The 26,442-nt window shown below is 42.6% G+C and overlaps 1 protein-coding gene across 1 annotated transcript in view; it reads right to left on the reverse strand.

The window, feature by feature from the left end:
* Positions 1-13,503: 13,503 nt before the first annotated feature.
* The window catches only part of GCNT4 (glucosaminyl (N-acetyl) transferase 4), a 31,779-nt gene continuing 18,840 nt past the window's right edge, over positions 13,504-26,442 (reverse strand). The window contains exons 2-3 of the mRNA XM_073679970.1: positions 25,150-25,223; positions 13,504-15,116 (exon numbers count right to left, since the gene is read on the reverse strand). Coding sequence (XP_073536071.1) covers positions 13,796-15,116; positions 25,150-25,211 — 1,383 coding nt within the window. The 5' untranslated portion in view covers positions 25,212-25,223 and the 3' untranslated portion in view covers positions 13,504-13,795. The remainder of the gene's footprint in view (positions 15,117-25,149; positions 25,224-26,442) is intronic.

Here is a 26,442-nt window from a genome sequence, read left to right on the forward strand (position 1 = left end):
ATGCCGATACTACAATTATCCATTTGGAAGACGCATTTCCATCCAAGCTTTAACTTCCTGGCTGATGTCTTGAGATGTTGCTTCAGTATTGCCACATAATCTTCTTTTCTCATGATGCCATCTATTTTGTGAAGTGCATCAGTCCCTCCTGCAGCAAAACAACCCCACAACATGATGCTGCCACCCCCATGTTTCACAGTTGTGATGATGTTCTTAGGCTTCCAAGCTTCTCCCTTTTTCCTCCAAACGTAACGATGTTCATTATGCCCTAAAAGTTAAATTTTAGCTTCATCAGACCACAGGACATGTCTCCAAAAATTAAGGTATCTGTTCTTGTGTGCATTTGCAAACATTAATCTGGCTTTTTTTATGTTTCTTTTAGAGTAATGACTTCTTCCTGGCAGAGAGGGCTTTCAGGTCATGTTGATCCAGTACTCGTTTCACTGCGATTATTGACACAATCTTACCAGCTTCCGCCATCATCTTCACAAGGTCTTTTGCTTTTGTCCTTGGGTTGATATGCATATGTCGGACCAAAGCATGCTCATCTCTGGGACACACAACAAGTCTCCTTCCTGTGTAGTATGATGGCTGGCAATTCCTATCTTGTTTGTACTTGCATATAATTGTTTGTACAGATGAACGAGGCACCTTTAGGTATCTTGAAATTGTACCCAAGGATGAGCCAGACTTGTGTAAGTCCACAATTCTCTTCTTAATATCTTGGCTGATTTCTTTAGACTTTCTACACAAAGAAGCAGTGTGTTTCAGGTGTGCATTTACATACATCCACAGATGTGTCTCTAATTAACTCAGATTTTGCCAAAAAAACTATCAGAAGCTTCTAAACACATGACACCATCATATGGGCAGTCCAGAATTGTTTAAAGACATAGTAATCTTAGTGTATGTAAACTTTTGACTTTGCAGTAATAAAAATGCCTTAAAACATTCTCTCTCTCATTATTCTGCCATTTGACAAATATTAAAAATTATGGTAATCCTAATTGACCTAAAATGGGAAAGGTTTTATTCTGATTTCATGTCAGATATTGAGAAAAACATGCATATGTGTCTTTTTATATAGTGTATTGTAAGGATTGTACTCACTCAGGTGCGGTGTGAGGCAAACAGGAGGCATGTTCTTTTAAATGTTCATAGCGGTTTATTGGCTTCATAAACAGGTCAGAAAATAAAATGCAAACAAACAGCCTTAAGGGCAGGCAAAAACAAAGAAAACAGTCCTTTAAGCAAAGTCTTTGGTAAACCGGACCTGTGGTCACACAGGTTGGTACGTATCCAGCACACAGCTCAGTCTAGAGACAACACACAGGAGACCTTCTTCCTCCAAACACAGACCATGTGCCAAACAACAGCCTCCATTAAATAGGCTGTTAACCACACCCAGTGGTGAGGTATGTGGGTAGCAAGGCCCGCCCATCTCTCAAACTACCCGTAACCCGGTCCCAGGTGCACTAATTAGTGCATGCATGCACTAGAGAAAATACACCGAGTGACATCACAGAAACCAACCATCTCTGTGATACATACCTCCCATCGACTACATGACCATTAGCCATCTTACATACCTCCCTCCTCTGCCCAAAGCTGTGGGGCTTGGCACCTTCTACTACCAGACAGGGGATTCTCGAGAGGGCATCGGCATTACCATGTAGCTTTCTTGCTCTATGTTCTACATGGAAGTTGAAGTCCTGTAGGGCTAAAAACCAGCGGGTGACCCTGGCATTTTTTCCCTTTGTTTCCCTCATCCATCTGAGTGGGGCATGGTCGGATACTAATCTAAATTTTTGACCTAACAGATAGTACCATAACGTGTCCACCGCCCACTTTATGGCCAAGCACTCCTTCTTTATGAACGAATATTTTTTTTCGCACCAGGACAGCTTTTTACTCAGGTAGAGGACAGAGTGCTCCTCCCCGTGTATCTCCTGGGAAAGGACTACTCCTAAACCAATGTCTGAGGCATCTGTCTGGAGTATAAACTCTTTCTTGAAGTCGGGGGCAACCAGGACCGGTTGCCTACACAGAGCCACTTTCATCTCTTGAAAGGTCATCTCCACCTCTGCAGTCCACTTGGCCATGGCTGATTTTATCCCTTTAAGGATGTCAGGCAGGGGTGCGGCCATCATGGCAAAGTTTGGGATGAACCTCTTGTAGTATTCCACTATCCCTAGAAAGGCTCTAACTTGCTTTTTCGACAGCGGTCTTGGCCAAGTTTGGATTGCTTCCCCTTCAGTAATTTGAGATTTGATCTTGCCTCTACCCACTACATATCAGAGGTACTTGTCTTCTTCTTTCCCCATGGCACATTTCTTCGGGTTTATTGAAAACCCCGCCTTCCTCAGAGCATCAAACACCACCTGGACATTTTCCAGATGACTCTCCCAGTCTGGGCTGAAGATAACAATATCGTCCAGGTATGCTGCGGCGTATTTCTTATGGGGTGCAAGGATGCGATCCATGGCTCTCTGGAAGGTTGCAGGGGCCCCCTATAGTCCAAACGGCATCCGAACATACTGGAAGCATCTGTCCGGCATAGAAAATGCAGTCTTCTCGTTGGCTCCCTGTGCCATGGGGATCTGCCAATATCCCTTCGTCAAATCCAAGGTGAAGGTGGTTATTTACCTTGCTGACCCAAGTCTCTTGATCAGCTCATCGACACGCGGCATCAGATACACGTCAAATTTGGAGACTTCATTCAATTTCCGATAGTCATTGCATAATCTCCACTTGCCATCGGGTTTTGGGACCAGGACAATTGGGCTCGACCAACCGATCTTTGACTCTTCAATGACACCGAGTTTCAGCATAAGAGCCACCTCTTTGGAGATCAACTCTCGTCGGGCCTCAGGTATCCGATAGGGTTTAAGTTCACCCGCACATGTGGCTCCGTCAGAACCTCGTGTTCTATGATGCTTGTGCAGCCCGGCAATTCTGAGAACAGGCCCCTGTTGTTCTGCAGCAACTCCCAACACTGCTGTTTCTGGGCCTTCGGTAGCATTTCCGCTATTGCGACTCCTCCAATATCACCTTCTGGCTTGCCCAGCAAGCATGGAGCTTCCACAGCCTCTCTGTCTTGATGAGGTTGACGTCGTATATCTGGTACAGCTTACGTCGTCCCGGTTGATGAACTTTGTAGTTCACGTCACCAATTTTTCCACCACCTCATACGGCCGTTGCTATTTGGCCAAGAACTTAATCTCCGCAGTAGGAATTAACATGAGTACTCGGTCTCCCGGATTGAACTACCTCAGTCTTGCTGACTGGTTGTAGACCCTGGCCTGAGCTTCTTGTGCTTGGGGATGTTCTTTTACAATGGGCATCACCTTCACAATCCTCTCCTGCATTACAATGACATGCTCGATGACGTTCATGTGGGGCGTGACCCCGGCTTCCCAGGTTTCCTTTGCGACATCCAGGAGACCCAGCGGATGTCGGCCATACAGGAGTTTGAATGGCGAAAACCCTGTAGAGGCCTGTGGAACCTCTTGGATGGATGACAACAGATACAGTAGGAAACAGTCCCAGTCTCTACCGTCCTTTTCCATGGCCTTCCTCAGCATACTCTTCAGAATCTTGTTAAACCTTTCCACAAGGTCATCTGTCTGAGCATGGTATACTGAAGTCCTCATATGAGAGCTTTGCAGCACTTTGCATAACTCCCTCATTACCTTACTCATAAAGGGAGTTCCCTGGTCGGTCAGGATCTCCTTTGGTAAGCCTGTTCGGGAAAAAACGTGAACCAACTCGAGGGCTATACTCTTTGCGGAGGAGTTTCTCAGTGGAACCGCTTCAGGGTATAGGGTGGCATAGTCCAGGATAACCAATATATATTGATGACCACGAGCAGATTTAACCAGGGAACAGACCAAGTCTATAGCAATTCTCTCGAACGGCACTTCAATAATGGGCATTGGCACGAGGGAACTTCGAAAGTGAGAAGTGGGGGCGGTTAACTGGCACGTAGGGCAAGACCTGCAATACTTCAAGATTTCCTGATGACATTCAGGCCAATAGAACCTTTGCACGATCCGTTCCTGCATTTTTTCCACTCCCAAATGTCCCCCAGACATGTGAATGGGCCATGTCCAACACCTTCCATCTATGCGGGCCCGGCACTGTTAACTGCTCCACATGCTCCTCCCTCACTTTTGTGAACCGGTACAATAACTCCCCACTCATCATAAAATGGGGAAACCTTGTGTCAGCCCCCGGCTCCTGTGCAACCACATTTATAACAGTGACATTATTGAAGGCTTCCTTCAGAGTTAGGTCCCTATGTTGGGCAGACCCCAAATTCTCGCTGGTCATCCCTAACTGTGGAATGTCAGACTCAGGGGGCACTACCTCCTCATCTCCCACAAGGACACACAAGGGAAACCCATCTGGCTCTTGGTGTGGGGATAACTCATCAGGGTTAACTTGTTTCTTATCAGAAGCAGCGAACCCTGTATCCTTCCCCCACAGCACCCAAAACAAACAAAAGTCCCGGGCTATAAGTACATTCCATTTTAATGTCCATTCTGGCCATGGGATAGTCCTTAGCATCACCATGAATGCATCTTACGCTGACTTTTTTCCCCGTGATCAGTTGGATAGGAAGTGTGGCCCTCGCCAGGGTCACCAGACTCCCAGAGTCTATTAGTGCTGTTACTTGCCAACCATTCACCTTTACTAGACAGGCTTGTGGCCCCTCACTGGGCAGAAAGCTCACATTGCAGACCGGATATGCATAATACGAACAGTGTCATTCTATGCTGCAGTCCATCTGCTCGGGGGTCAGAGGACAATGGGCGGAAATATGGCGTGGGCCATGGCACCTCCAGCAATTAACATCACCTGTAGGGACCTTGGGCACCACCTACCCCGCCCCGTTTGGACCTTGTGCGCCTCACCCCCTTTTGGCCTCCGCCCCCTGTTGGGACACTCAGTATGGAGTGGGCTGCCTTACCAAGGAACCCTCAACCCTCTGGTATCTCTCGACCACTCCGACCAGTTCATCTGCGTTCCAGGGATCACCAAGTCTGTATGGGCCTTGGCAGGGAGTGCACAAACCTGTCCATTACCACCCCCTCCACCATCTGCGCAGGCATAGAGGACTCCAGCTGCAGCCACTTCTGGACCAGGTGCAAAAGGTCAAACATTTGGGAGCAAGGTTGTTTATCCCGGAAATACGCCCAGTGGTGGACCCGCTGTGCCCTGACAGTCATTGTCACCTCCAAGCGCGCTAGTATCTCTGTCTTTAGCTTGCCATACGCTATAGTGTCCTGCAAAGCTAGCTCATAGTACGCTTTCTCAGGCTCCCCCGTCAGGTATGGCCAGCAGAACGAGGTATTTCAGCAGGTCTCCATTTTGTCTGGCGATGCTTGCTGGCTTATAGCCGACTTCACCCAGAACATGCAGTTCTTCTTATAGCAGTCACACGTGTCTGCTGGGAACGCTGCCCGCACGTCTAACACCAATTGTAGGGACTGTACTCACTTAGGTGCGGTGTGTGGCAAACAGGAGGCATGTTCCTTTAAATGTTCATAGCGGTTTATTGGCTTCATAAACCAGTCAGAAAGTAAAATGCAAACAAACAGGCTAAAACAAAGACAACAGTCCTTTAAGCAAAGTCTTTGGTAAACTGGACCAGTGGTCACACGGGTAGGTACGTATTCAGCACACAGCTCAGTCTGGAGACAACACACACAGGAGGCCTTTCCCTCTAAACACAGACCATGTGCCAAACAACAGCCTCCATTAAACATGCTGTTAACCACACCCAGAGGTGAGGTATGTGGGTAGCAAGACCCACCCATCTCTCAAACTACCCGTAACCCGGTCCCAGGTGCACCAATCAGTCCTCTTAGTGCGTGCGTGCACTAGAGAAAATACTCTGGGTTACATCACAGAGACCAGCCATCTCTGTGATACATACCTCCCTTTGACTACGCGACCATTAGCCACCTTAGTATTTAAACTTCTGGTTTCAACTGTATGTATACAGGGTACTAGTTCTATCGATTAATCAAGGAGCTCCCAGCAGCATCTCTGTGTTTTGTAATTGCAGAGAGAAAAAAAAGAGCCAAACGAAAAAAAACCAAAGAAACTAAAATAAATTTGTGCACAACAATCAGCATGATGATAGCAGTAAATCATTATTATCTTTATTATAAAATAATTGCCATCCTAGTTACAATCTCATACTTCCACTTGATTTAGTAAAAAAAGCCTTTGCGTACCTGCACAGAAAGCTTTTACAAAATAACTTTGGCGGCATTTATTTCATTCCTTATAATACCATACATTAGGAAAACAGTAGCTAAAACTGGGAATAAACCCATCAGCGATGTGTGCTTAATGGAACTATCCCACTTGCTACTGAAAGCAACCATTCAGAGCTCAGGTAATACTGCTCCAATCATATTTATTAAGTAAAAGCTACATACTGATTGGGCTCAATCAGCAGAAGAGAAGCTTTTCATACATGACTTGGGAATGTGGTTTCAAAGGGAGTATAAAAATATCTATACAAACCCATCATCATAACAAAATACAGAAGGCAAAATACACACAGGGGTTAAACACACACATTTTGTTCTGAATTATAGGACTTCCTCAGTCACTTCTGACATACAGCATAGTACATCACCTGATTATGTAATACCAGAACTTGCAGACAATGGGGCATACAATATGTTGGTATAAGATGTTTTACCTTTGCCCCAACTGTTTTGAAACGCATGGTTGAATTATATATGTAATTTTCAAAATAGGACTGGGCCTATATGATGACTTTGGCAACGACACCAATTACGCAGTTAAAGATTTGTGTATGCCGCTTCTACTACACAGCAGAATGCAAATAATTGGAGTCGCAAAGTGACCCGCAATCTACCACAACAAGCAAGCTGCAAAAAGTCCAAATGAGTTGGCTTTCTGCTACTTGCTTGTTGCAGTACCTTGTGAGTCGCATTCCCCTACATTACGCTGTGATTTTCGGCCACGTGGCCGGAGTGGTGGCCTAAGTTGCCGTGTAGCCCCATACTAAGGTGCCATGAGTGTGTATATAAGGAATGCTACCAATTATGACCATTATATAATTTATATATTGTGTTTTTGACTATCAGTACTTTTTCCATCTTCGGGCTCTATCTCTGTTCACTCAGAACTAGTGGGTGGAGAATAGTCACTATGATGTTTCTCATACACAGTACAGTCTGAAATGAGGTATTCCTGCTCTCCTGTCTCTATACAGCACATCTTCACAAGTAGTAGCAGTATGGAAAACATTATTCATCCGCATGGCGTATGTTATGTATCAGTAAGTACTGAGCTGTGTGGATGTGAATCTAGCACTGAAGTAAAATACATCTGCTGAAACTGCAGAAAAACGCTGCATCTTGTTCTGCCTGTGTCAGTCTGCTCTCACTGTGCTGAGTGCTCCTTACTCATCTTTCACCTTCCCCTCTCTATAGAGTTTAATTTGCTGTCTAACCTGACACCTCACTCTGCTGGCAGTTCATCTTCCTTTGATGGATATGAGCTGTTTTTCCAGAGTGGATGAGTTTAGGAGGCAGAGGGGAGGAAAAGCAGATTTCTCTGATGAGATATATTACAAAGTTTATTATATTGATTTATACTATTGAAAAGACAATGATCATTTAACTACACGATTCAGTCCAACTGTATGTAATAGTAATGCACTCCTAACAGTACATCTTTTGTTTTTTTCTAAAGCAATGGAAATGCAGTCAGTAATACAGACATACATTTGCATACGTCTAGGGCATACAATCCCACTGAATTAAATTTCCAAATAACCTAACCCTCCTGGTCCCTAAGATACAGCAATTTTTTAATTTCTATTTTGGTTTTCTGAAATGTTCGTTTGATGAGTAAGGGTGAATTTACAATGGCCGACTGCGGCTGTTAAAAGACCGATCATTGGCTACATTCAAGCAGATCGGCAGTTGTTTAATAATTTGTTTAGCCAGACCAACCCCACTTCCATAAATGATTATTAATGATGTGTTGACGAAAGAAATGATTTTTAAGCAGGCATAAAAATCTTTTCACCGAAATAACAAGTGTTTCGCTCGTTGGGTGACTGGCGACTATCTGGAAATTAGCACTCATATGAACGCTCATTCACGATTATTGTCCAGTGCAAATGGACAAGCACTCCTCCTATTCCCATCAAATGTTTTATCCTCTTAGTATATTGCAATCATCATATTATATAGCACTGTGTACTTACGATTTCTCATTTTGCCTTCCTACCCAGCTAATTCTTCTGGTTTCCATTAGGTCTATGACATCACATGATTAAAAACTGACTAGCTGAATCCTTCTAAGCTTTATGTAGAAACAGGAGGTACATTTTCCCTCCATGAGTCATTCCCCTCTTCAACTGCTGACCCAGCTGCTCAACTCCTCCCCCCCCAGGGACTCTGCAGTGACTTATGACTCATACAGAGCAAGGAGAGCTCCTGTTTCTACATAAAGCTTAGAAGGATTCAGCTACTCTGGTTGTAATTACATGATGTCATAGACCTAATGGAAAAGAGAAGAACTATCTGAGAAGAAAGGCAAAATGAGCAACTGTAAGTACATAGTGTTATATAGTAAGATGATTATATGATATATTAAGAAGATAAAAATTATGATGGGAGTGCTTCTTTAAAATTGTCTGAAAAATAGAGTAAATATTAAAGTAAAAGCAAATCCTCCTTCTCTGCCAGTCTAATAACCACACTCAAAGACCTCTGTATAACACTCAAACTGTATACTGCTCAATAGTTATAATGTAAACCACCATTAACTGAACCGTATTCTGCAGTCTACCCTCAAAGCAACAGAGGGAAATCTGATGTGTCTGATGCTTTTTTTGGTGCAAAGCTTCTATGATATAGATATATATATTATATATATTCAATCTTCCGGTCTTCAGGTTGAAGTCCTATGATAACTCTGTTGTTTTGTGAAAAAAAAACAAGAAAAAAAACACTTTATTACATATCTTTGGTGTGTGTCCATAGCATACTCAAGTTGGACGATAACAAGTTAAGAGTAAAATATCCAGGCGAAGCGAGAATATGTTTAAATTACAGTAATAATATAGTTACAAAAGTTCTCTGGAATTTCCCACAATGATTTACTTTGAAGAGTTAACTAAATCCCTACTTAAAAATAATGTGTCTCTTAATGGGACAAGTAAAGTGCAAGATTTTCACTACCTTAGTGCAAAGTTTATATTAATGAGACTTTTATTAAACAGTCAAAAATTATCTTGAAAAAAATAATGCCAGCCTGTACGAGGCAACCGTGTGCGACAATGGATGCCATACACATTATGCTCCCTTCCTCCTCATGTAAGAATGGATTATGAGATGACAAAGGTATTCTTTTGGTAGTGCGCTGTGGGTCTTCAATTTTTTGGACTTCAGTAACTGTCTTGATCTCCTTATTTAGAGTCCTTTCCATGTTCTGGATGTTGGACTTGCTCTGCTGACATAACACTATGCAATTATTACTGAGCAATTCCTCTGCCATATTACCATCTATCCCCCAGCGTCTATAATTTATTTATTGGATCTCCTAAGGAGAACATCTCATTGTTTGCCACTAGAAATAGTCTGAAAGCAAAGAGAATTGTCACTTTCTTGTTATCTTCTCTACTGTCAGAACCCGCAAAACTCCATTACTCAATAAGTCATAAGGGTCCACGTGGACATGGAGCACCACATTGGAGGAGGTCCATGAACTAGGACTCTGTCGGCCTCTCAACTATGAAAACAGATCCACAACACTCAGTTGTCTCTTTTACATATTTCTAATATTTTCGGAAACTATTGAGGTCAAAGCATATGGACACCCTTCAATGTGACCTTTGCAGATATTTGTACATTATGTCAGAAGATCACGTTTGGCTGGATTTCATCTTTACAACTCATGTGAGGATTTTCAAGTATCCTTTCTGGTCATGTATAAAGATGTAACATGAGAAAAGACCCAAGTAGGATGTGTTATGGTAGGTATGGACGATATTTCATAGAACATAGTATAAAAAATTGATGGCGACATTTGTATCACAACTAATAATGTTGACAAATATGGGTGTACTGCCCGCCATGTGTAAAAGTGCCATAACTATTCCATATGATATACTATATAGCATAATACAACAGAAAACCTTAATACCTTCATATAGCACCTGGAGGAAATGTGCTCTGACCCCTAGTATCCAAATACGTTTATCTCATAGACAAGTAACTACTGTATCAGTCATCTACTGATGCAAAGAAAGATAAATGATACAATTTGGATATAACAAGTCTTTAAAACAGACTAAACAGTGACAGTACCATTACAATATTGCCCCAAAAGTTTTTGGACGAACACCAAGTTACTGGATTCATTCCGACATAATATGTAAGAAATAAATCTTTCCAAAAGAAGCCAGACAAGCAAATCAAATATGCAAATAAATCAAATGTGACAGACAATTGGAATAATCCTGAGAATTATTTTGGCACAAAATAGAAAACATAAAAAAAAATCAGAAAAACTGTACATCAGTGCATTGAATATTAAAGTAAAATACCTGTGGTTTGCAATAATTAGGAGTTAACACATCTGGTAAATGCTTTCGTGTAATTACGAGAGAAGTCGGCTGATTGTGTGTCATTGCACTCCGCTATGTAATGACTTCCAACATCAGTCTTCAGTGCAGTGAGGTACAAATAAAGGGAAATAGTGTATTTATTAAAAAAATAATAATAAAATACTCGCTAATTAAATCCAATCACTGGTCTTGTCAGTGACGCTTGCCTGTACAGCATCTGATGAGACCAACAGTTGACTGCAGTGGTCATGTCACAATGTACAGGACATCACAGCAGGGCTGGTGCAGTGGCACAGAAGCCACAGAGGATGCAATAGGTGAGCAATAAAACCACATCCTATGCTTATGGTAGTGCTTCCTTCTGACATTTCTTCCTGGTACAATTGCATGTTATTCACATGGGCCATTTAGCATCTATCTACAGATAGGGAGATAAATGTCTGACCAGTGAGTGTCCCCACCGACCCCAATTCGCCATCGTACCTGTCTCCTGGGGTTTAATCGACTGCCATGATCTGCCATAATGGCGAATGCCCCATTTAGTGCTGCTCCGAGTACAGTGATCAGCTATTTCCCTCATTCTCATAGATTCCCATACGGCAGCAGCGGACAAGTAATACGAGGGCACTCCAATTCTGACTATAGTGAGGAGAAACAGGGAATCGGGACCCATATCCTCATGATCAGTGGAAGTTCCAGAGGTAGGACCCCCAGCAAGCCGACATTTAAGAATAATAGAAAGATTTGCATTCTGCATGTCAGAACAAAGCACTATCTCTAATAGAGATATTCCAAAAACCGTGTCTATAAGCACATTAGATGTTTTAACTAGTCACAATTATTATATAGGATTCCAATGGAAAATTAAAGTGAGGGACACAAATCTACAGCGATGGTTATCAGTTTGGCCATTATGGCATATAAACCAGGCAAATTTTCTGATTCCTTTTACTGATGGAGGTATAATTCAAACGTTTGTTCACTTTGGAGAATGATTTTTTATATTAGAAGGGTCCCTAGACTATAAGCTTATCACAGGTCTCACTATTGGGACCACCTGTTCTCATGTAAATCTATTTGTGAACCCAGCACCGAGTGGGATGACCTACAGAAAATACCATGCCAGAAGTAGAGTGATTTGGAGCATGAATATTTTTTTCAATCTTTAAAATCACCAATAAATATCATTATTTGCAATATGTATTTCATGGTTACAGTACATTGGGAATCATTTACCAAACTGTCGCATCTAATTTTAGGCTATACTGAGTATTAATTTATAGTATAGTCTCTCTTCTTTTTTATGCTAATTTTCAGTAAATTTCAGATTGAAGAGAGTCTGTAATCTCTGTTTTCCAGTGAACAAACTAGGGCTGCATGTGTCACTCCACCTAAACAAATGTGTTGGACTTTTAGTCACAGGTGGTGGCATGCAATTTGGCCAATATAAACTTTGCATGTAACTGTGGCTCACTGAATCCTGCAATTTTTAAGGTTTTCAAGTGCCTAATAGGTTCTGCAAATCCTAAATTGCATGCCTGCAGCAGCCAAAAACACTACCAAATATTTGTGGCTTGGCAAGTTGCATAAAATGTTTTGGTTACAGGACCAAAGATGCTTTGTAGTCTTAGGCCACAGCCCCACTATCAGTATTTGGTCGGTATTTTTTCTCAGGAGTGGGAACCAAAACCAGGTGAGGAACAATCAGAGAAAAGGTATAATAGAAACAAGTCACCAATTCTGCATTTATCACCCACTCCTGGTTTTGGCTCCCACTCCTGAGAAAAAAATACTGACCGAATACTGATAGTGGGGCCGTGGCCTTAACCTAAAAATGGGGCTACATTGCAACATGAAGATTGTGGTGTTGTATTGAAACATTGCATAGTGCTTGTCAAGTTTACATTGTCAAGAGAGAAGAGGTTCCAGCGTAAAAGTGTTTCAATAAAATAATTCAGTTTATTATGTTTCTTAAAATATATTCCAAAATCATTCTATAGTCACAACTGCAGGGACATGCAGGAGGGATATCAGCAAACGCGTTTCGGATAATAATCCTTATTCATGCAATGACTATGCGGTTGTGACTATAGAATTAATTTGGAATATATTTTAAGAAACATAATAAACTGAACTATTTTATTGAAAGACTTTTAGGCTGGAAACTCTCCTCTCTTGATTTGAATCCCACGTGGCACTGCTTGCTCCATGCGTTTGGTCTCCGTATGCCTCTTTTTTCTATTTTTTCTTGAAGTTTACATTATGACATGCGACAGTATGCAAGCATCACAAAAATCACACCACATGCAACTTAGCTCCCATAGACCTTATTGTAAGTCACATGCTCTAAAATAGTCTTTAATAAAGTCACAAAAATGTTTTTGGCCTGAAAAATGCTGTGTAGAGTCACCCAATGGCGACAGCCTAAGTCTTAGGCCACGGTCCCACTATCAGTATTTGGTCAGTATTTTTTCTCAGGAGTGGGAGCCAAAACCAGAAGTGGGTGATAAATGCAGAATTGGTGCACTTGTTTCTATTATACCTTTCTCTGATTGTTCCTCACCTGGTTTTGGCTCCCACTCCTGAGAAAAAATACTGACCGAATACTGACCAAATACTGAGAGTGGGGCCGTGGCCTAAGATCTGATTCAGACAGCCATATAAAAAACCCAGGCCATTCACATCCGTAAAATGCAGAAGTGATTTGTTCTATGCATAGTTCTGTAGGCTCGTCTGGTTTGCAGATGGTGCAGGATCTGCCTTCAATTGATTGCACTGTTCCGGTCCTTTTAACAGATTGTCATGAAACTTGTGCACTAGCACACTGGCTAAAATTTGGTTTATGTTCATAATTAATTATCAGCAGCCCCACGACTGGTTGCAATGAGCAGTTTATTATTACTGGTTGCTTTTAGACAGATTTGATAAATAAGGCCAATTGTGTAATGGAAGAGAGAGAACTCGAGAAATGTTGCGTTAGGTGTCCATATTGCAAAGAATGTTACAAGGGTAAATCCCTAATTCTTCAATAATTTTGATAACAGTTATCATTCATCAATAAATAATTTACAGATCATGGTTTGAAGACCCCTAGACGGGAGCATCAATTCAGGAAAAAGTCCTTTATGCATCAAGGAGAAACACAGTAGTAACATCCACAATAAGTCATCTGGGAGATGAGTAAACCCAATTTCTCTGTTGCTCTTGAATCTTCTCAATCAAGCATTTAATTAAAATAGGATCCACTTTTGGATCAAATTTATTTGCAAACCAATGTCCAGAATGAAGGAGCCATCGTAGTTCAGCGGCTCCATAAATACACACACTTCGGACATGGGTCCCAGTACAAGGTGGATACTGAGTTTCCTCAAGATATGCCCATTTCACCAGTCGAGTTTTGCTGTCAAGATCTGTAACATCTCCTTCTGTCCTTGAAAGCCCCCCTGGTGCACCTGGCAACCGATTTAGTGTTGCCCAAAAATGTTCATCTGGTGAAAACGTGTCTTTATTCCACTCTAAAAATTCTGGAACTAGCGGTAAATTAAAAAAAAATTGAATAAATGAACGGCTTAAAACAAAATAGGCACTTCCAGCATACATCTCAATACCTTCAGGTGGCAGAGATTTTTTAGTAACAGTCCTTACTGGCATTTGAACATAATCAAGGCTAAGCATAAACCTGATCTCATGATGATAAGTATAGCGTTCCTTCTTTGTATCCGTTGGTCGTGATGACTCCAGCATATTTTTGCCATTAAGCTTTTTTAGATCAGAGACAAGTTCATAATTGGATTTCAGTGGCATGTCCTGTCCACATAAATTAATGACATATTTCCACTGCACGGGTGACTTCAGCAAATCGGACAAACAATTAAGATCGGCTTGCAGTCTTGAAATGTGAGCATAAATTACCGACTCAAGCTTGGACGCAATAAAAACATTGGGGAAACATTTGGCTAAGTTTATCATGGCTTTTTTAAAATAGGATGGAGATTTTTGGTCATAATGGATACAGTAGACATTAGTAGGACTGTATATGGTGTGCAGAAGGCGTTCCACACTTATAGCACCTTTATGTACAACCAGTGAATATGCTATAGGAAAGTCTTTCTCTTCCTGTGATGTAGGTTTGTCAACATAGCGACGTAAATTTCTATAAGCTGCACAATTATTTGTCATTGTCACAACATCTGAGTCTTCGAGATCAAAGATGCGCCTTCTCCTAAGCTGTAAACCCTTTCCAATCTCCATGGGTTCCAATTCATATATGGCCTTACAGTTGATGGTGCTGGACGAGTCATTTGGTATGGAATTTCTGGTTACGAAAAGTGAGAAAATATCCGGCTCCACAAAGTAACTGTGATTGCTAGGAAATAAAAACTCAACTTTCAAAAGCTTTAAAATACAGAGCAAGGACACAACAATTAGGAGGAAGGTAACTTTCTGTCGTTGAAGACATAACAGACAACCCTTCAACTTCTTCATTCTGAAAGAAAAAAGCAGATGTAAGGATTTCAGCAAATGTGTTTCAAAAAAATATAAAGGTCACCTCAAAAAGAAAGACAGCAATGATGACACCTACGATACTGTGGATACTTTCATCTAAACAAAATTTTTCCTTGAGCTACAGGTTTTTTTGCTTGAGTTTTAGCAACAACCTTGACTAAGCCTCAGATAAAGATTACCCCTCACAATGTATCTGATTACCATTGCTGCATTGTTCCTTAATAACTGAGTTATGATGATAATATTCATTCATGAGTAATGTAATGGACAGAGGGTATTGGGATCATTGCTGTCTACTGTAAATATGAGTAGCATTAATAGGAGATAATAGAGATAATAGTGCGTACTGAAAGGTTTGGGATGTTTCATTATAGGGCTTGTCTATTGGATAAAAGGGCTACGACTCTCGAAACAAAATAAAAAGGGTAAATACAGAGTGAGAAATTAAGCTAAACAGGTATCAGCCAAACCTTGAAAATCCACAGTCCTCCCTCTATACTGAGCTGTGGGCAGCACAACAAGAAAAACGGTGGTGCTCACAAATAGTCCAACTGTACACTGGCATAGAATGAATGAAGAGCTTCACTCACCACAACCTAAGGTTACCCTGCTTACCGCTTGGATGTGCTGTAACCTGGATTAAAGGACTTTTTAACCTTAGGTTGTGGTGAGTACTGCTCTTCATTCATTCTATGCCGGTGTAAAAAAAGATAAACATTCCTCTTCTGCATTTCTCATTCAAACGCTTACTTTATTCTGCTGCTCTTTACGTATTGCTCCAGTCTCTACACCCCAGAAATAGGTGGAGATGCCCAATCACTGCCAAAAGCAGTTTATAGCTGTGACTGGATCAGTGAGCATTTATAACCATTTAAGCCGCGGACTGAGAAGTATGGACAAGCAAGGGTAGGGTAAAAGTCTGAACAGGAGCTGTTGGGAACTAGTAAGTGCGATGTAACATCTGTGCCAATTACTGTCCCTTTCGCTCCTGCTTCGATTGCTAGGCAGCGCTGCACCTTTGCTGTGGGTGATGCGAGACAGCATCGGTCCTGTTTAATTCCTAGGATTTTTGGTGCCACTAGATCAGGGGGCTATGGGATTAAATGCCTATTATTTCTATTACTCCTTTCTGAGAGCCCTGGGTGGGGCTGCCTGCTATTTAAACCCCTGGGTCTATGACTTCCACTACCAGTCAATTAGTTTTGCTACCTGACTTGTGCTATAGTCCTTCCTTCTGCTGATTTCCTGATTCCTCCTGTTTTCTTGCATGAATTTTGACCTTCCTCTTGTCTTACAATTCTACCCTGATTAGCGACCCATTCAGCCCTGGGTCGCTCCTTTGGAGGGTAGCCCTTCCATGAAAGCAATCCACTGGACTCCATTGTAAGACCAGATCCCTGTACAGTGGCTAAAGGGAGAAGGTTGGAGTTCCTCCGGAATCAACCAGACGGAGTGGCTTGTGCTAAATGTATTCAAGGCAAAATTTTTGAGCCTATGATCTCTTACAGTTGTGACAGGAGAGTATTGCTTCAGAATTTTTTTTAACCAGTCTAGTCCCTTTTAAAAATTTTCATGCGCTGAACAACCCCTTTAAGTTTAACCTTTCATGTACAACAGTATCCTGGACATTAGTCAGAAAAGGACTTCTAAGGGAGAATATTGTGTGCATAGTTGGTTGTCCCCATCATCAATTGTCAGTAGTGCGGCCCTGTTCCTGTTTATCTGGCTATAGCTTTATAAAGATTTAACTTTAATTGTAATCCCGCCTCTGATTATATTTTGCCCCTATGTGTATACGCTAAAAGCCGAAAAGTCATCTATACAAAACAACAAATGACAGCCAATTTGAGGTTTAGTGGTCATGTTAAAAATGAAATAATTCTAGAAATGTTTCAAAGAGTATCATGGTCCAATACTTAATCAAAAGTTTTTAACACAAAAGCATAAATAATGGATCATTTTCTGTTTATAAATTACTTTTAACTTTGATGAAAAATTCTTGGTCATCAAGATGACTATATTCACCACTCAAGACTGGTGAAATATCTGCCAGGTCTCACAATATAATGTTCCTATTTTTCACTGAACAGAAAATCTCCTTGCGCTTCCAGGCATGTAAAACCCTCATTATCTTCTTGTTCCTGTTATGTCAAAGAAGAGCAATTAATTTAGGGATCTAACTGTTCATTAATAAATTAAAAGTATGAGACTAGAGATTCTTAAACAACATGTAATAGTACAGGGTGAAAATAAAGCTTTTAGGTATTCTATTCTAGTGAAATTCAGATTTAAAGGGAACCTATCATCTGATACATGCTGTCCAAACCACGGGCAGCACAAATCAGGTCCAGGCTGCACAATTACAGCCAGGTATGTTTTACTTTAAAGAGGAAGAGATGTACTTTAAAGATCCGGCAAGGGACCAGAGCTGGAGACGAGTCTAGTCCAGCACTTCACCCGGCCAGCTTCTCCCAGCGCCACTCTAAGTGATTGATTGCTACAGAAGAGACCTGTCAATCACCTGGAGTGGTGCAGGGAGAAGTCAGCCAGTGACAGAGCTGAACTAGTCTCTTTAGAGTGTTTCAAGGAAAAACGTATCTGGTTTCAATTGTGCAGCAAGGAAATGATTCAAGCTGCGTGTGGTTTGGGCAGCATGAATCAGATGATAGGTTCCCTTTAGAGGCAACCTGACAGCAGGAGTTACCCGCATCATATATGAATAGTGCTGTATCAGCCTCCTAATAAATGTTGCATTTATTACAAATAAGTGTTTATTTACTGCAGAACTGAAGTTTAAAGGGGATATTGGGGACTATTTTTTTTAATAATGTGCCTACCTGCAGGTAGCTGCTGACTACCTGCCGGTTGTGCTCGGCACCGATCTCTACCGGCACAGAGAAGTCACAGAAAACTCCTGCTGGTGATTCAGTGGCTTCCGCTGACGTCACATCGACAGAGCAGTAACTTCTCTTCTATCCTGCTCTGTTGATGGGGTGTGACTGCTGACGTCATACTGACTGATAGCTGGTTCCCTGCTACCTAACTGCGGGAAGCCGACTGTCAATCTGCATGACATCGCAAGTCACATCCCGCTGACAGAGAAGCCTGGAAGAAGAGCTGCTCTGTTGACGTGGAGCAACTGAATCGCTGGCAGGAGCAGTCAGTAACCGCTCTGTGCGGCGCTGGGTAGAACAGACAGTTGCCTCTGTTAGCAACTACCTGCCTGTTAGTTTTTAGGCCCGTAGTACAAAAAAGTCCTGGACAACCTCTTTGATTTCGGCATGCCTGTACCTGGAATGGTTTTGGAGCTCCACCACTCAACACAGCACTTAGCTGGTATCAGGTCCACAACAGCATTACTGCAAACAAGCATGTGCAGTGAGAACAAGTTGTCCCACTTTTCCTTCTCCCTGCACATGCTGGTTTTTCAATCACGCCACTGTAAGCGTGATAGCAGCAAAGTGCTGGGATGAGCAGTGGAGCTCCAAGGACAGGTACACTGAGAATTACATAAACACATTTATAATAAAGATATTGTTACAAAAAAAAATTAGAGACAGCACTCCTAACAAATTATGGGGGTAAATCCTGGTGTCAGGCTCCCTTTAAGATTTTTATATTCTGCAAAGTTACAGTATATAGGTTGAAAAAAACACAGGTCCATCATGTTTAACCTTTCTCCACTAGTTATACATTCTCTATCGCTAGATTATTTATAACCTACAATGCCATTTGTTGGGAGTGAACCATCCAGCCCTTTTTTAAAAGCTGTTATATTGTTTGCCATTATTACCTCTGGTGGTCCAGAATTCCACAGTCTGACTGCTCTAACTGTAAAGAACCCTTTCCTATGTAGCTGCCAGAATCGCTTTTCCGTTACACTAAATGAGTGCCCCCTGGTCCCTTGTAAGGTCTTTGGAAGGAATAAGTCATGTGCCAGTCTTTTGTACTGACTACACATGTATTTGTACATATAAATGAGATTGCTCTAAGGCAGGGGTCTCAAACACGCGGCCCGCGGGCCGCATGCGGCCCCTGAGGCTGCTTTATGCGGCCCGCAGGCACAGACCCCTTGACGATCCCGACCTGGTCCAGGAGGAGCCGCCGACAGCAGCGCTGAATTGCCACACAGAGACTGTCTCCCAGCACTGCATTTCCAATGCCAGCCGCTGGCCAATCAGAGGCCAGCAGCTGATATCTGCGTGTCGGCGCAGCGAGTATGACGTCATTGCCATATGCAGATGTCAGCTGCTGGCCTCTGATTGGCCGGCGGCTGACATTGAAAATGCTGTGCTGGGAGACAGTCTCTGTGCGGCAATGCGCTGCTGTCGGCGGCTCCTCCTGGACCAGGTTGGGATCGTCAAGGGGTCGGACTCTGTGGTGCCTGCGGGCCACATCTGCAGGAAGGCCGCCGAGGGAACGGAGGACAGGTGAGAATCATCTTTTTTTTTTTCTATTTTATGTGTGTGAAGAACAGCACAGGGGGCACATAGCCACAACATGGGGACCGGGATGGGGCACAGAGCCACAAGAGGGGACCTGGATGGGGCACATAGCCACAAGAGGGGACCTGGATGGGGCACATAGCCACAGGATGGGGACCTGGATGGGGCACAGAGCCTCAAGATGTGGACCTGGATGGGGCACATAGCCACAAGATGGGGACCTGGATGGGGCACATAGCCACAAGATGGGGACCTGGATGGGGCACATAGCCACAACAGGGGACCTGGATGGGGCACAGAGCCACAACATGGGAACCTGGATGGGGCACATAGCCTCAAGATGTGGACCTGGATGGGGCACATAGCCACAAGATGGGGACCTGGATGGGGCACAGAGCCACAAGATGGGGACCAGAGCCACAACATGGGGACCTGGATGGGGCACATAGCCACAAGATGGGGACCTGGATGGGGCACATAGCCACAAGATGGGGACCTGGATGAGGCACATAGCCACAAGATGGGGACCTGGATGGGGAACATTGCCACAGGATGGGGACCTGGATGGGGCACATAGCCCCAAGATGGGGACCTGGATGGGGCACATAGCCCCAAGATGGGGACCTGGATGAGGCACATTAGTACAAGATGGGCGCCAGGATGGGGAACGTTGCCACAGGATGGGGACCTGGATAGGGCACATAGCCACAAGATGTGGACCTGGATGGGGCACATAGCCACAAGATGGGGACCTGGATGGGGCACATAGCCTCAAGATGTGGACCTGGATGGGGCACATAGCCACAAGAGGGGACCTGGATGGGGCACAGAGCCACAACATGGGGACCTGGATGGGGCACATAGCCTCAAGATGTGGACCTGGATGGGGCACATAGCCACAAGATGGGGACCTGGATGGGGCACAGAGCCACAAGATGGGGACCAGAGCCACAACATGGGGACCTGGATGGGGCACATAGCCACAAGATGGGGACCTGGATGGGGCACATAGCCACAAGATGGGGACCTGGATGAGGCACATAGCCACAAGATGGGGACCTGGATGGGGAACATTGGCTTTATGCCTGTTTTTCCAGCATTCCTCACATGTATTAAATCTGTCATACAGTCGCAAATCATGTTCACGGAGCGATGAAAACATAAAGCCCGAGCACACTATAAATACTCGGTGCTCGGCTGAGTATACTCGGCGAAAGGGTTAACAAAACATACTCGCTCATCACTAGTCCTGATGTGGTTATCCCCCTCGATGATTTACCCCAATAAGACATATGGACAAGATTGTCTTTAGGAGACCACACCTTAAACGTATTAATTTATTAATAGCTGTGAAAACTGATAAATTTGTTGACAAATATAATCAATTTTTAATAAATTCTGCCAACAATCTAATGTCGGATGGTCAAACTAACTAACAGCTAAAGTCTCCTGGTGCGGAATGAAAAGATCAGACAGTTATGTCTTTTTCTTGTCTGATAGTTAGTTTTCACCTTAAAAAACTACCACCAAAAGTGTCTGGCCTCTGCTTTACTCCCTCTATACAAATAACTTCCCCATTTTCCCATACATTCATTGGCAGGTTAATTGCAGCTGGAGACAGACTATATGTTTCCATTGGGTGATGAAACAAGGTTTAGAAGCAATGATTATTTCATAAACTGTGTCTTCAAATCTGACAATTTAGTCCATCAAAACTGGAGGCCTGGCTCAGCAAAGAGTTGGATCCTAAACTTGTTTCTCAGTGCCATAGAGATATACCACCTTTGCTTTGGATATCTTGGCTACAGTTGTTAATAACACAGGGGGATGTAATTTCCTTACAAAAAAGGTAAACCTCCTAAATATAGAAGAAAGGGATTCCAGTCTAACAAGTACAGGTCAGGCTCTACTGATACTGATACTAACTACTTAAGGCCCCGTCACACTAAGCGACGCTACAGCGATCCCGACAACGATACGACCTGTCAGGGATCGTTGCTGTGTCGCTATGTGGTCGCTGGTGAGATGTCAAACAGTCAGATCTTCCCAACGACGCAGCAACGATGCGGCGTCCCGTAACGATCTGTATAACGATGCACGCCTATGTGTGTCTGTGTCTGAGTCGTCAACAAGGTCGTTGGTAAGGTATCAAACACACCGATGCATGCTACCCAGCGGGACCTCAATGATCAAAGAAATGTCCAGACCATTCCGACACGACCAGCGACCTCACAGCAGGGGCCTGGTCGCTGCTAAGTGTCAAACGTAGCGAGATCACTGCTGAGGTCACTGTTGCGTCACAAAACTTGTGACTCAGCAGCGATCTCGCTAGCGATCTCGCTTAGTGTGACGGGGGCTTTACAATCAATCTAGTAAGAAAGAAATCAATAGATGTTCCTAACAATGGTGTATCCATATCAGGGTCATAGGTTACAATGACAGCACAGCCTCTATGTCTGGAGGGGCTACATAGACATACTGTATAAAGAAAAGTACTTTATTTTGTATATGAATATGAAGACTTTTTTTAGTGTTTCTAGATCATGTGTCCTAGCGACTAAATCATCGTAACACCCAGCATAAGACCACATTGGGACTTAGTTAAACATTTTGATGCCTCAAAGGCTTCAGGTTACATTTTTCACAAGTAACATCCTTCATTATTATTACAAGCAGGTACATGCAAAGAAATGTATAATGCGGACATGACCTACAGGTGTTCAACAGGATGTGTACGAAGCAATTTGAGAATACATTGGACATATATGTAAGTGTCTTCCACACGTTGGGAAGATCTCTATACTTATACCTCTGATATAAGGCTGAGATATTATATAGGCATACTGTGAATTATGTCACTAATATGCATTTATGGTGAAAAAAAAGTATACCGCATAGAATACAATTTTTACCATGTATCATTCTTACCATACACCATGTCATATATTCACATACGCCAACGATAGGGCCAAAGAGAGGTGTGAACAAGCCCTTACCCTCTGTAACTTGCCTGTTTCCGTCCTCCTTTCTCCATAACATATGGCGATTTTGAGGTTGCTGATCTTTGCCTAGGATTATTTTAGGATTACGTCTATGTTACCTATACCCATCCTACAGTTGCTGTAGGTGCCTCACTATCATGCAGTATGCCACCACTTGTAAGGTCTAGTTTTATCTTTCTACATATATTATTGTGCCTCCCCACGTCTCTTCACTGTGTAGGTGAATAATTGCTGAGTTACTGCCGGCCGCCTACCTCACTTCTCTATAGCAATAGATCTTGGCCACGTTCCCTTTTCTAGCTCCACATACACATCAGAGGTCTGCTATTTCTCCAAAGCAAATGGGAACATGAAACATTTTATTCCTGCACTGCTGAGATCAGATTTACCACCAAATCATATAGATGCAATAGTGTAATCACTTAGACTATTAACATCATCCCTAAGACAAGTCATTAAAAGTAATTACATTAAGGAGATGCAATTCCTTAAGGCAACATTCTTTCCCAGCGCTTTTTTCCAGGGCTTGTCTGTATGTGCAGAGAATACTGCAGGTCTACATCAGATTCAACAGTCAGCTGCAGAATTTAGCTGGTGTCAGCTTCTTGTATGCAAAGCACTAACAACTGCATTGAGTGATTGAATGTAGGGCAGGTTCGGTATTTTCACTACAACTCATGTCATTGAATATGCCACTTACTGATCATCTGCTGCTGAGGCATTTAGCAAATGTCACAGAACCCATGCCGTATTTAATTTGTTGGTTAATTTGTTCACACAGTGCAGTTTTTAGCAGTATTAGATCCAAAAACAAAACAAAAAAAAGGATTGCTTTTTAAGGCACCCATACACATTAGATTAAAGTTGGCCGATATTGGTAAGATCTGCTAACAGTCTAATGTGTATGGGGGCCTCTTTCCTGACAGATGATGTCGAGGAGAGAAGGAATGGCAACATGGAAATACAATGGATGATCTCTTTGTTATCCCTTGAGACAAGCCTCTGCCAGAGGAGTCTGGCAGCGGCTTTCTGAAGAGAACAGAGGAGCTCCTGGCCGAACTGAACATTTCCATGTACGGAGGGGTCAGGAGAGATAGCTATCGGCCGAGGGATTATTTGGCCAAAAGCTATCTAATGTATGTGGTGGGACTAACCTCTACCTGCACCCTACACACATGCACGTGATGGAGATCACCTGCTAGAGGACATCTGTAATTGACAGCAGTACTCCTGCTCTGTTGGTAGAGATCAGAGAAATAATTATATTTTTTCCCTTGAACCCATCTGCACCTTGATCAATGCTGATCTCAGTGCTAACAAAGGAGACCAATTCCGAGAAAGTAATTTAAGTATGTACAAAACTTGAACAATCATACAGATGTGAGCTGTAATATGTTGTCACAGTTTCCCATAACCGCCTTCAGTCTGACTTTCTGAGCCTCTTGAAAGTCTAAGAGTACTTAGTTTCCCAGAGAAAGATGACTGCTTGTACAGCAATTCTCTAACACACTGCAGTTTCTAAAATGAATCTCATATAGCGTAAAAAAAAAATTCTGGAAAGCACAGTAAAGCTGTTGTCCGTCAGTGAGCTTCCGACTATAGTTTGCCATACAGCCAGATGTATTAGTAGTCAGATGGGAGGGGCAAAATAAAAAGATAAAATCATGACTCATGACAGACACCATTAAAATGTGGCAGTGTGTTTTCATAGGTTTCTAACAGTTCAACGCTCTAAATGTCAGCAGTGTGGGACCCCTTCGTTAGATCCTACTGCTGGTCCCCTGTGAATTCTCGCATTAGTCCCCAAATGAGTCGTAAATGGAGATAGATGAAACGCATCATACAAGGTCAGTGAGGAATTGGGGTCTCCTTTTTGCCAGGCGCATATTTGGGTAGTGTGGGACCTATTACAAGGGGTTCAGCAGGGGCATTATAATTGCAACAGGGTGAACTAGGGATCAGATATCAACTCTCCCGACCGTCGTCCCATACACTTAACCTGGTGGACTTCCAGTTACTGATGACATTTACTGTATTTTGGGTGAGATTGAACTTTTTTTCATTGAACGCTGCTGAACATATGTACCTAACCAAAATCACTATAAATAGGAACTGCTTGGATATACCTTGCTATTCCCAGACCTCTCCACCGATTAGGTTGAAATAGTCCTGAGGCATGACTTTATCCTAGTTTACTAATATAAATTAAAAGTCGTATTTTATCAAAATTCTCATTACTCCTGCAAACATTTTTTTCAGGCTAGAAAAGTTGAGAACTCTGTGTAGTATCTCCATTAATCCTAATATTATGGCATATTTTGGTGGTGCGCCCAAGCAAGTTAAAATCAAAACACTTCAGATTATTTTTACTTTTTACCATATTTACGGTATGTTATGAGACAATACATAACTGGAACAAAAAAACTTTAGCAAACTGGAGGGCAACTTACCAACCAGGCTTAATTTTTCATAATGGAAGCTGCTAAAACTGTGCTACAATTAACTAGAAAATTCTTACGCTTTATAATATACATAAAACACATTGTGGGTGTTGCTGGATACTCACTCAGATGCTTCAATACTATGGACCGTCAATAGGGAGGCAGAGACATAATCTTTTTGGTGCATACATGGCAGGATCTAAAACACAAAAATGCAATGAAAGAGTTTACAATTTTTGTAAACTTTATAAAGTCTGAGTCTGAACTCTACAGTCCAAAGAAAGCTGATGATCATCGCCAACAAGTCAGATACAGTACTTGATTGCAGTACTGTAGAGGCTTTCCTTGCTTCCCTTCTGAATGACCTTCCTGTCAGCCATCTTTTTACTAAACCCCTCATCCTCGGATTTCTCCCCAAATAAACAAACAGAACACCATTTGTATTAAATTGGCCAAATCAGCCTTTATTCTAACAAACATTATAATAATAAATAACTTGAAGGTAAGGAGTAGCTCCAAAACCTGGTAGAAAATAACATAAAAAGGAACCTTCAAAAGGAACCTGAAGACCCAACTCTTCCGACAAGCCTACAACCTGCAGTAACTCTAGCTCCACCATACTGTTGCATGACCAGTTCTACTCCCACCTACTGTATCCTCACCCATCCCTTGTAGATTGTGAGCCCTCGCGGGCAGGGTACTCTCTCCTCCTATACCAGTCGCTGACTTGTTTTTGTTTAAGACTATTGTACTTGTTTTTCATTATGTATATCGCTTTTCGCATGTAAAGCTCCATGGAATAAATGGCGCTATAATAATAAATATAATAACAAACCATTCAGCCTTATCCCCAGCTACAACTACAAGCTCAGGGGCACCTCTGTTGCTGGAAAGCCATTTCCCTATCACCGACTCCCATGGATCCCACCCTGAAGAGTCCCAAAAGCCACTATGCAATTACCCAAATTCCAAACATAATGGGAAGGTTACCATCTACTAGATGTACAACCCACTCACCACAATTTTGACACCAACTCCAAGACCCCCCTCTCCACCACCACATCAAGCAGTATTTGACCTCTCATAATGCGAGACAACCCACCAAAAGAAGCATCCGCTCCACTCCCTATTGAATGCTCTGAGCCCATAAATCAATCTTTATTGCATTCAAGTGTACCCAATAATTATGCCTCACTACAACCCCTCCATTCCAGCCCTCAGCTGCTCCACGAGGTCTTTCATTGCCGCCATGCTGAAGGTCTGGTCCACAAGATAAGGTGATGAGAGCAGAGGTACCTTTTTCCTAGGAGCCTACATGCCAATTTGCAGCCTTCACCTCCTTCCTACCTATATATAGACCTGCCCTTTGCCAACCACCCCTCTTTTTCCACCCCTTAAACTTTTGACCTCATCAAGCA

This window comes from Phyllobates terribilis, unplaced genomic scaffold (genome assembly GCF_046119375.1).
Source record: "Phyllobates terribilis strain yellow unplaced genomic scaffold, ASM4611937v1 Scaffold_1__5_contigs__length_1240528914, whole genome shotgun sequence".
NCBI classification, from domain to species: Eukaryota; Metazoa; Chordata; class Amphibia; order Anura; family Dendrobatidae; genus Phyllobates; species Phyllobates terribilis.